General features: G+C 49.7%; 1 protein-coding gene and 1 pseudogene across 2 annotated transcripts; both read left to right on the forward strand.

Moving 5' to 3' along the window:
• Positions 1–1228: 1228 nt before the first annotated feature.
• On the forward strand, positions 1229–3780 carry LOC110214511 (high mobility group protein B1-like 1 pseudogene; annotated as a pseudogene).
• A 1479-nt stretch (positions 3781–5259) lies between these two features.
• Positions 5260–10867, forward strand: KREMEN2 (kringle containing transmembrane protein 2). 2 transcript variants are annotated; one of them, XM_020995622.2, is made up of 9 exons: positions 5260–6776; positions 7434–7608; positions 7775–7866; positions 8200–8324; positions 8437–8590; positions 8971–9303; positions 9454–9573; positions 9741–9819; positions 10096–10867. In XM_020995622.2, the coding sequence occupies exons 1-9, from the start codon at positions 6686–6688 to the stop codon at positions 10316–10318; spliced, it is 1392 nt and encodes a 463-aa protein (XP_020851281.1). In that variant the 5' UTR covers positions 5260–6685; the 3' UTR covers positions 10319–10867. The 2 variants fall into 2 exon arrangements, with proteins under 2 accessions (XP_020851281.1, XP_078008755.1); XM_078152629.1 differs by lacking the exon at positions 5260–6776 and having other exon boundaries at positions 6939–7608.
• The last annotated feature ends 378 nt before the right edge of the window (positions 10868–11245 follow it).

Genomic DNA, 11245 nt, shown 5'->3' on the forward strand with positions numbered 1-11245 from the left:
AAGCACCAGGATAAACATGTAGGAGGCAAGTTGACCAATAAAGACTCTTCCTGTCCTTTTCCCTTTGTCTATGCTGCCCAGTAATTCACATAGCCAGATTGTGGCCAGGAGCAAGAGTCAGGAGTATGGGACTAGAGGGTTGCTAAAACTGAAGAAAGAGTTGCTGCACTTCTGATCTTGTCCAGCAGGTGGAAGCAGAGAGCTACCTACCACTCTGAGGAGTTCAGTGCATTTATCATTTATCTACTATGCATAGAAATTGAAGAAAGATGCAGTTCCTGACTTCAAAAAGCTTCACAGGAGCAAGTCAGTGGCGCAGTGAATAGAGCACTGGCCCTGGAGTCAGGAGGACCTGACTTCAAATTTGGCCTCAGACACTTACTAGCTGTGTGACCCTGGGCAAGTCACTTAACCCCAATTGCCAAAAAACGAACAAACAAAAACTTTGCAGCCTAATAGAGAGATACGACATGTATGCAGTTAATGATAACATAAAATGATGTGTGATGTGTGCATTAGAAACCTGCAGACAAAGTGTTACGTGAGGTCTGAAGGAGGAAAGGTAATTACTGAGAGAGTTGGGAAAGTCTTCATGTATGGCAGAAGTTTTTTAAGGTTAGAAGGTATTCAAGGATAGAGTTCAGTAGATGGGGGAGGTCTGAGTCTACTTTTGGGAAACCAGGGCAATTGGGTTCGGTGTCAGGGATTAGGACAGGGAGAGATGGAGTCAGTGTGAGGGATGAAGATATGATAAAGGGGAGGAGGGGCCAATGTCAGGACAATAATAATGAAGAACATCAACTGGCCAGAGCTTTCTCTCTGATAAATGCAGAGCAGCTGATAAATTCTTGAGTTACCTTCATAATATATTCATTCTTCAGGAGAGGAACCTAGGCCTGATTCTGGGAGGATCCAGTTGCTGAAAATGATGGGAAACGAAGAAGTTAAATGACCCTCTCACCTTACAGTTTGGGATAAGGAGGGAAATTACAGACATAGTTTGATGTGCGCCCTAGATAAGAGATCAAATTTGAAAGAGTTCAGAGAAAGGATAGAAAAGAGCCTATGCTCTGAAGTTTTATGGAGGATGTCAGCATAAAAAGGAGATGAAATTTTGATGATGCAACTACAAAAGATTCTGCTGAGGAAGAAAGGGGGAAACTGTTAAGAAGACCAATGTGGATATACAGGAAACAAATGGACACACTTAGATCTTTAAGGCATAGGTATGGAGGATGGAAGTAAGGGGCGGTAACTGGAAATAAATACAAAGAAATGGCATAGTCCTGTAATGATATGGTCTGGAGCATTAAACTTCAAAATGAATAGAAGCTAGTTATGAAGGGCAAGGACCACCAAAAAGGGCATTTGTCAATCTTTCTTGGGTACAAATGGAAAATCAAAGAGTGTGTGGGACTGTTGCTGCTCAGGTGGATGGAATGATAATGGCAGAAAACAGAGAGAAAGCCAAACTACTTAACTATTATTTTGATTCTGCTACTTTTACCAAATAGAATTGAAATGGTTAACTAAGAGTTGAAACTCAAGATAAATGAAAAGATGGTGCAAGAATACTTAACTGCCTTCAATGAGTTCAAGGCACCAGGTCTGAATAACTATATCCCTGGATGTGGAAGGATCTTTGTGATTACTGAGCCAATGGATGTAATTTTAAAGACAAATGGAGAACTGGAGAGCTGCTTCAGGACTGGGGAGGGGCAAATGTTGTCTCCTAGAATGTTGACTCTCAGAAAGAGAAGAGAGGGAATTCTTCAAACTATAAATCAATGTGCCTGATTTTGATCCCTGGCAAAATCCAAGAATATATTATTTAAGTGATGGTTTATGAGCACTTAGAAAAGGAGATGATGATCACTTGTTGGCATGGATTCATTAAGAACCAACTTTATTTCCCTTTTCAACAGTACTTTTAGTTCTGGCTTGTGCTTTCATAGCTATTGGAGTACATTGAACTCCACAAGGACAGTACAGGGGCAAGTAAGAGCCAGATAGGCACTGGGCTACTCTGTGTGGCATGGAGGGAAAGTAATCAAAAGTAGGCAAAGGGATCCCAAGAAGCTGAGAGGTAAACTGTCTTCATATGCCTTCTTTGTGCAAACTTGCTGAGAGGAACACAAGAAGAAGCATCCAAATGCTTCTGTGACCTCAGAATTTCTTTAAAAAAAGAAAAAGAAAAACCTCATAAAGTTGGAAGATAATGATCACTAAAGAGAAAAGAAAATTTGAGGATATGACAAAAGCTGATAAGGTTCATCATGAAAAAGAAATTAAGTCCTACACATCTCAGTGAAGTGAAGAAGATGAAGAAGATGATGATGATGAAGAAGAGATGATGATGATGATGATGATGATGATGATGAAGATGAAGTTTGATGATTCCAATTAACCCACAAAGCCACCTTCAGCTTTTTTCTTATTCTCTTCTGAGTATCATCGAAAAATCAAAGGGGAACATCCTGGTCTTTCTATATACTGGACTAAGAGAAAATCTGATTGTCAAAGCTGAGGAGAGAAAGGGGAAAAAAAGGAAGGTGGAGAAGATGAGGAACATGAAGATGGGGAAGAGGAAGAAGATGAGGAGGGTAAAAATGATAATGATGATGAATAAGTTGGTTCTAGAGCAGTTTTTTCCTTGTCTATAAATCATTTAACTCCCCTGTACACAACTTGCTCCTTTTAAAGAAAAACGTATTAAAAGGTAAACAGGACTTCTACTAGACTTATAGGATAATGCTATCTACATAGCACACCTGGATTTCAGGAAGATATTTAACAAGACGATATCCTTATTGACAAGGTAGAAAGATGTGGACTAGACAATAGTACAATTAGGGAGATTCAGAGAAGGTTGAATGTTCCAGACCAAAGCCTGGATGGGGGTCACCAGTGTAAGGTCCCAAGGATCTGTCCTTGGTCCTGTTCAGGATTTTTTTTTTAGTTACTAGATTGAAAGCCTAGATGCTTGTCAAATCTGCTGATGGTGTGAAGCCAGGAGAGATAGCTAACATGTTGGAACAAGAGAATGAGGATCCAAAATTATTTTGATGGGCTAATAAGAATAGCTGACACTTACATGTTGCTTTAAATTTTGCATACATTATCTCATTTTAGCTTCACAGGAATCCTGTGAGGTAGGTACTACCAGTATGATTGTTTTTATTTTATTGGTGAGAAAACAAGCACAGAGAAGCTAAGGATAAGTGACTTGCCTATGGTTGGTCAACTGGCTAGTAAGTGTCTGATGTGAATTGAAAACCTGTATTTCCTAGATTCCAAGTCCAGTGTTTTTCCCAATGCACCGTGCTAGGAGAAGGTTAAAACTGTGGGCTAAATTTAATGAGATTATATTTATCCCTATTCAGTTTCAAGTCCTACTCCTGGGTTCAAGAAATCAACTGTACAAGTTTAGGGTGGAGGAAGTTAGGCCATAATTCCTATGAAAAAAAACTGGGAATTTTAGAAGTCTGAAAACTGATTAGTTGAGTCAACAGTGTGACATGGCAGCTGAAAAAAAGTTAATTGATCTACATTATAAAATTGTAATGTCCAAATGGAAGGGAAGTGATAATTCCATTGCATGATACCCCAGTCAGACTCTTAAGCCCCTTATTTTCTCCCCCCAGGAATGCTAGACTAAGACATAAATTCATTTTGTGCTGAGTGCTAAGCCTTCCGCACCAACCCAGAGCTGCTCTAGCCTTGGGTTGCTCCTCCTGCCCTTTTCTTACTCATCCTCAGAAATGAGGACCCTAAATCTACAGTCTGAACTCCCAAAGGGTTCCAGAGAGGAAGATGGGAGGCCATCTCCTGTACTTCGTTCCCTATGTGGTGGTAACTCACTCTGGCCACAGTTTCTCCACATAAGAACTTCAGGAACATTGGTTGAATTGCACTGGGCAGAAGCCCAAAGCAAATGACCAGAAGATTGACCTTTACCTTCCACCTAGTTCTCTGTCTTCTTCCTAGTTGGAGCTGTCCAAAAGTAAGTGGCCCATTACTAGGGGCCTTCAAGCAGAGGCTAGATATCACCTATCAGGGAGATTCTTGTTCAGGTAAGGGGTAGACTAGGTCACCACTGAGTTCCTTTCCTACTTTGACATTTGGAGATTGCCAGGATCTGTGATTCTGAGTTGGTATCAGTGAGAGAGTTGGGGATAGGGAGCTGGGTTAATGTCAAAAATGAGCAAGTAAGGCTTCGGGGTGAAGATAGGGAGAGATTAACCTTTTGGTCGTTAGCCTTGGGCTTTTGCCCACTGCATCTTAACCAATGTTTCTGAAGTTCTTGTGTGGGGAAGCTGTAACGGGTGGAGGGGAAAGGAGGAGAGCAGATGGAAAAGGAGAGGAGTTTGCTAGGACATAGTAAACCAAGTACAGGAGATGGCCTCCCATCTCACTCCCTGGAATGCCTTGGGAGCCCAGAATGTAGCTTTAGCACTCTCATTTTTGAGAATGGGCAAGATGGGGAAGATAGGGGCAGGAGGGGAGAGCAGGTGTGGACTGGTGTAGAACTAGAGAAAGGCTTAGCAATCAGGACAAAGTGAGTTTGGGCCTCAGTCTGTGGACATTGGGGGAAGTTCAAGTTTAAGAAGGAAGAAGAAAAAAAAAACAGAAACAAAAACATCACACTCAGATACTTGATACTAGCTGTGTGACCCTGGGCAAGTCACTTAACCCCATTGCCTAGCAAAACACAAAATAACAAAACAAAACAAAACAAAAAACCCAGAAACAAGAAGGAAGAAGAGACTTAAGCGTCTGAGGCTTTGTCCTTCCCCCATCCCCTCAAATAGCCTCTACCTGAAATTTGCTATCTTCCATCTTTCTGCATGGTGACCTCCACTCCCCATCCCACCTAGGCATATTGACACCCCTCCCCCCTCAGTCCCCACTCTGTCCCAGAATCTAGGTATCCTAACCTCCAAACTCCACTCCTTCCCATGATCCAGGTATCCTAACTCCCAAGCCTGACTTTCCCCAAGGACCCAGGTGTCTTGACCCCAGCCTTCACCAAGCACAACTCTCCTCCCATCTCCACACACCTGTGCTGGCCTCGCCCCAAGCCCCAGGGGCAGCTGAGCTGAGCAGGGAGGAGTTGTGAGGAGAGCCTCAGAGATCAGAGGAGTGGGGCCTCTTGGGGGAGGGGTGGGGAGGGGGCTGGGAATTTCCCCCCACACCTGTCTGGGCCTGAATTCCCCCTCCCCCTACAGAGCCAGGTGGGGGGCATTGGGGAATTCCACATCTGGGGCCTAGAATGGGCCAGGGGGCCAGACGCCAGAGTCCCCTTACAGGGTAAGGTCTGGGTATCAAGACTGCAATGCAATGACTATGGGTCAGGATGCCTGGATCCTAGGAATAAAGGAGAACTGGGAGTCAAGGAACCTTTGTCCCTGGAGAGGTTCAGGCTTTAAAACTGGGGTATGGCTGCTTCATTCTATCAGGTACCAGATGGGTTCACTTCTTAAGGTGCATGTGCAGGGGAAACATGGAGAACTGAGACTCAGAGGAAAACCTCTCCAATAACACTCCTGACCCTAAATCCTTATACTTAGATCAGAGATCTGATCTCTCAGTCAGTGGGTCCATGTAAGCATGTCTGGGAGCATGGGAGCCCATGTGAGGGCGTGAGCCTAAGTGTGAGGAACTCGTGTGAGAGTGTGACTCTGTTTGTCAGCTAGCACAAGAGCCTGTCTGTGAGCTCATAAGCCTGTGGGAGCATCAGCATGTCTGTGAATGTTCCCACTCTATACCACGTCTATGTCTTCGCATGCCTTAGTGTTTATATCTCTGGGTCTCTGTTAGACTCTGAGTCTCTGTCTGTTCTCTCTCCTCAATCCCCCCAATCCCCCCTGGGCTTGTACCTGCTCAGACAGCTCCAGATGCCTCAGTACCATTCCCCCTCCCCCAGCCCCTGAAATGCAGGGAGGGGACAAGGACTCTCCGATCTCAGAGCAGCCGACTAAAGCTGAGAAGAGGATGCCGGGGTTCATGGGGGGGAGGCAGGTTGCAACTCACATCAAGGGGGAGGGAAGGAGAAAGCAAAGAAGTGTAAGAGAGGGGGAGGTGTCTGGGCCTGTACCTCACCCTCTCAGGCGGGGCTTCCCAGGCTCCCCCCCAAGGGCGAGGGAGAGACCCACCCAGGGAGGGAGGAGGGAGATCCCAGGTGGGGAGTTTGAGAGGGAGGGAATTAGAGACAGAGAATGAGAGGGAGGCCCTGGAGCCAGGCAAAGGCTGAGGCGGGAGGCACCCAGGACAGACTAGGGGAGAAAGAGAGGGAGAAACTCAGAAGAGACACAAAAGAGAGAGTAAGGCAGCTTCAGAAAGAGACTCAAGTTATGGTCATATAGGCTTAGACAAGAGGGAAGAGTCAGAGATAGTGAGGAGGAAAAGACTCAGAAACTGGCTGAGAAAATCAGCAAAACTCAAGAGATGTGGGCAGGACTCATTCCCAAAGAAACTACTGTTCAAAAGGCTTGGTGAAGATGGAGTCTATGAAAGAGTGAGGAGAGCTGTTTGGGGAATTGAGAAAAGCAGGTGCCAGATACTGGGGAAGGGAAGTGAGGCCAGTGAAGGGCAAGAGAGCCAGGACTGGAGGTATCTGGGAGGGAGGTCAGGAGTTGGAGGGCTCCATGACTCTGGTGCCAAGGACCTCCCCATAAAGGGGGCCATGGGACCTCTGGATCTCTGGAGCCTTCTGCTGTTGTTGCTGCTACCCCCTACCCTGCCCCTGTTCCTGGGAGGGAATCTGCAGAGCCCAGGTGAGTCCTCAAAAACAACCCAAGCAATATCCTCTTCTGGGAGCCAAGCATTTGGGCCCCCAGCATCCTCCTCTTTTGGGACCCCCTTGTCCAATCCCCAACCCCCACAGGAGTCTGGCCCCATTGCCTCTCTCCCTTGTCCCAGCAGCTAGGCATTTTTGTTCCCCAGCCTCCTCCCTTCCTGAGATTCACATCTCCATTCTCCTTACCTGCTCCCCTTCTGGAATCTCATCGTACAGTCCCTTCCCAATGTCTAGGCGTCCAGTCCCCTGCTTCCTCTAGTCTGAGAACTCAGGCATCCAGGATAGTCGCCCAGACCCTTACAATTACAGGACCCCAGGTTCCCCTGCCCCTTTCCCTCCAGGCATCCAGACCTACAGCTTCCTTCCCTCCTAGAACTCAGGTGTCCAGTACCCCACCCCTGCCTTCCTAGGACATCCTGATTCAACTCTCTTTGTGCAAACTGACCCTCCCCACGTCCCAGGTGCATTTTCCTGTTTATGTCTGTCTGTCTTGTCTGTGTGCCTGCCTGCCTGGCTGCTGACCGGAGGTGGGGGCGTGGCTCTGACCCCTGGAGGGGAGGGTTGAGGAGGGAAGAAGGCTCTCTAGGAGAGAGCTGCCAGTCCAGGACACCCCTAACCCTGGCCTTGCAATCAGCGCCGTCGGAGTGCTACCAGGTGAATGGGGCGGACTATCGAGGCCGCCAGAACCGGACGGGGCCCCGAGACAGTGGTCGGCCCTGCCTTTTCTGGGACCAGACGCAGCAGCATAGCTACAGCAGCAGCAAGGATCCCCAGGGCCGCTGGGGACTGGGCGCACACAACTTCTGCCGGTGCGAGCGGACTTGGGCCGGAGCGGGGAAGGGGCGGCAGGGGGACACACTTTCTGTTACTGTGGAAGACGGGATGGGGAACTTTGCCAGGACTGGGGGAAAGAAGGGGAAGAAAGGGAAGACGTGGGAAAGAGATGAGGCCTGACAGGCTCTTTACCCGCTTTAGGAATCCCGACGGAGACGTACAACCCTGGTGCTATGTCGCAGAGACAGAGGAGGGGATCTACTGGCGATACTGCGACATTCCCACATGCCACAGTGAGCCTTGGCCTGGGGAGATGGGCGAGCACTAGGATCTTTAGTAGGAATAAGATAGCTTGAAGGCGGGACAGGGACAACAAAGTCCCGGGACACATGAGTTCGGAGTAGGGATGAAACTACCCGGTGCTTGGGGAACTTAAAAGTGTGACGACCCTGTAAGAACACCTGGGGCCCGTGGTTGGAGTGGCGGGACCTGAGGAGAAGTTAGATCAGAGTCCCAAGGCCTCCGTCTTTGGCACTGGGAGAATAGGAAGGGGAAGGCGGGGTGGGATTCAGGGAAGAGGGGTTAGATTGACCCTATTTCCATTCTCCTTTGCCTCCCTTCCTCAGTGCCAGGCTACTTAGGCTGTTTTGTGGATTCCGGGGCTCCTCCAGCTTTGAGTGGCCCCAGTGGCACCTCCACCAAACTCACAGTGCAGGTTTGCCTGCGCTTCTGTCGCATGAAGGGATACCAGGTAAAGCCGACCTGGCCTGGTTCCCTCCTCTCCCTTACTCCCCATCCTCCAGCCCTAGCTCTGAATTTGTGAGAACAAGGAGGCCTGGAGGTGACGGACCTCTTTCCCGCAGCTAGCTGGGGTGGAGGCCGGCTACGCTTGTTTCTGCGGCTCGGAAGGGGACCTGGCCCGGGGCCGTCCAGCCCCGGCCACAGATTGTGACCAGATCTGCTTCGGTCACCCGGGACAGTTGTGCGGTGGAGACGGGAGGCTGGGCATCTATGAAGGTGAGAGTGACCAGAAAGCTGATGAGGTACCGTTCCGAACGTGGAGGAGTGATGGGACTGGGACTTCAAGATCGGGGAGGAGCCTGGGTTTTGACGGGATTGGGGGGGGAGGGGGGAGGCTTGGAAAATGAGGCGGGGCCTGGGGTGGGACCAGACAGGGGAAGGGACAACCCCTGAGGAGGAGGAGCTGGGCGTGAATGTGGGAGGGGCGGAGGAGGATAGAGCGGATCTAAGGAATAAAAGAACCAAGTGGGAGCCTCTTAGGAAGTCTCCCCAGACAGGTGTGACCTGGATTCTTTCCACTGGGTGGGACTTGCGCAGTGGCTCAGTGAGATGGGCATAAGCCATATGATGACTGTGCCTCCTTCCCCCACCTCCAGTGTCCGTGGGCTCCTGCCAGGGGAACTGGACTGCCCCCCAGGGTGTCATCTACTCCCCGGATTTTCCAGATGAATATGGCCCGGACCGCAACTGCAGCTGGATTCTGAACCCTCCAGGGTCCGCCCTGGAGCTCACCTTCCGCCTTTTTGAGCTGGCCGACTCCAGAGACAGGCTGGAGCTTCGGGAGGCTAACTCCGGCCGGCTACTGCGGGATTTCGATGGGACAAGGCCGCCGCCCCCCGGGCCCCTGCGCCTTCCCACAGCTGCCATCCTGCTTATGTTCCACAGTGACCCCCGAGGCCATGCCCAGGGTTTCGCCCTCACCTACAGAGGTGAGGGGGCACGTCCTTCCTATCTAGTAATCAACCCCCCAGTACCCCACTCCAGTACATCTTAACCCCCAGCCCTCAACTTCCCAGACCAGATTACTTACCACAATCTTGCCCAGAACTCCACCTCAAGCCTGGGTCTTCTCTTCTCAGGGATTTTGGATCCTCTTGAGGACATGGGATCCCCTCAAAGCTTGGCCCAGACCTTGCCAGTCCCCATGGATGGAACTAACTGCAGCACTGGGCCTGGGGATCCAGACCCTGGAATTGGGGGTGAGAGGCCAGGGACCGGGGTATGAGAAGTCTGTGTGCCATGGGAATTGGGAGGGAGACTGACGAAGCTTCCAGAGGCTCACAGCTGCCCTGGTATTGGTCACTGCCCTCCTGTATCTCTTTAAACCTTTCTGCTTTCTCATGGTCTCTCTTCCATCCCCCTGCAGCTGGGGTCTTCTACGCCGTGACGGTGGTGTCTGTATTGCTTCTCATCGTCTTCTCCTTCCACCGCCTGCTTCGGAAACGGTGTGTGACTGGACCCTCTGAGACCCAGGACAGACCCAGGCCAGCCCCGAGGGGAGGGGAGGGACAGCATCAAAATCCAAGGGAAAATCCTGAGGAGGGCTGAGAGCTAGGCTGCAGGATGCTTGCGACCTTAGAATTGGGAGCTGAACTTGGGAGTCCCTGGAGAGCAGGGGTTTTGGGGAGGGGAATAATGAGGAACACCTGGGCCCTGGGAGGGGAGAAGATGGAGATGAGGAGAGGAAGCAGGACCCTGTTGATCTCCTCCCTCCCTCTCAGGAGCTGTATGCTGGCACCAGGGAAGGGGCTGATGGGGCGACTACTGGTGCTGGGGCCTGTCAGGGGAGCTGGGAGAAGCTGGGTCGTCTGGTATCGCCGGCCCCGTGGGGTAGCTGTCCCTAGTCCCACTGGAGACCCCACACCTGAGGGTCCAGCCCTGGCTTACCGGCCGCTCAGTGCCTCCAGCCAGAGCTCCCTACGATCCCTCATCTCAGCGCTCTGACCTGGACTGGCAAACCCGCTCCAGCCCAGGAACCTAAGCTCCTGTGGGCAAACTGCCACACATCTTCTGAGAAATCTGCCCATTCTAGACCAACTCAGGTCTTCTCACTGGCCCCTATCTCCAATTCCTTCCACTGATGGCCTAGAATAGAATCAAAAGTCAACAGGGGAAAGAAATCTTGGACACTTACTTCCCCACTTGTGAGTGGAAAAGGGTTGGGGGGAGGGCGGAGATCAAATAGGAAGCAGTCAAATCTTCAGCCTTGTTGGTGGATCTCAGGACGATTAAGGTCTAAAAGCAATAGGAAATACAGAACTGTGGACCCTCTACTCAGCTCCCCCAGGACCATGTAACAGCAGCTGACAGCTGGTCCAGAAATAAGGGGCAATCCCTTAATGTGACAGGATATGTACTAAGTTGGGAGTTACTGGAAAATGATGCTCCTTTCAGGAATCTTCATGAACTTGATGAAGAGGTCACAGGTCAAGAAAAAGTGGCCAAGGACCTGACCGATAGAGGTTGAATAAAGGGACATATTTTTGTACTGACCCTGGAGCAGTCTACTTCCTTGGGAAAGAGGGGAGAGGGGTTAAAGAAGTTATGCACAAGAGAGGAAGGGAAAGACTATTTCAAGGCGTTGGACATGGAAGAATTGTTGGGTACTGGTCTGGAATTATTATTAAAAGAGGGGGAAGAAGTTTGAGAGTATATAAGGAATGGGACTGGGCTGTGCAGAAATTATGGAAATAAAAGAGATTGCTGGAAGGGATTTATGAGAATGAGAGGAAAGAAATAGAGGAGGCAAGGCAGAGCTTCGGTCAGACAGAAAGTGAGGAGGGTCCATGGCCCTCATGGATTGAACTTCTTCCTGGCACACAAGTAATCTTAATAAGATTCAGTGTTGTAAACTTTCCTGCTGCAGACATC

Source organism: Phascolarctos cinereus, unplaced genomic scaffold (assembly GCF_003287225.1).
Source record: "Phascolarctos cinereus isolate Bilbo 61053 unplaced genomic scaffold, phaCin_HiC Scaffold_4;HRSCAF=312, whole genome shotgun sequence".
Lineage (NCBI taxonomy): Eukaryota > Metazoa > Chordata > Mammalia > Diprotodontia > Phascolarctidae > Phascolarctos > Phascolarctos cinereus.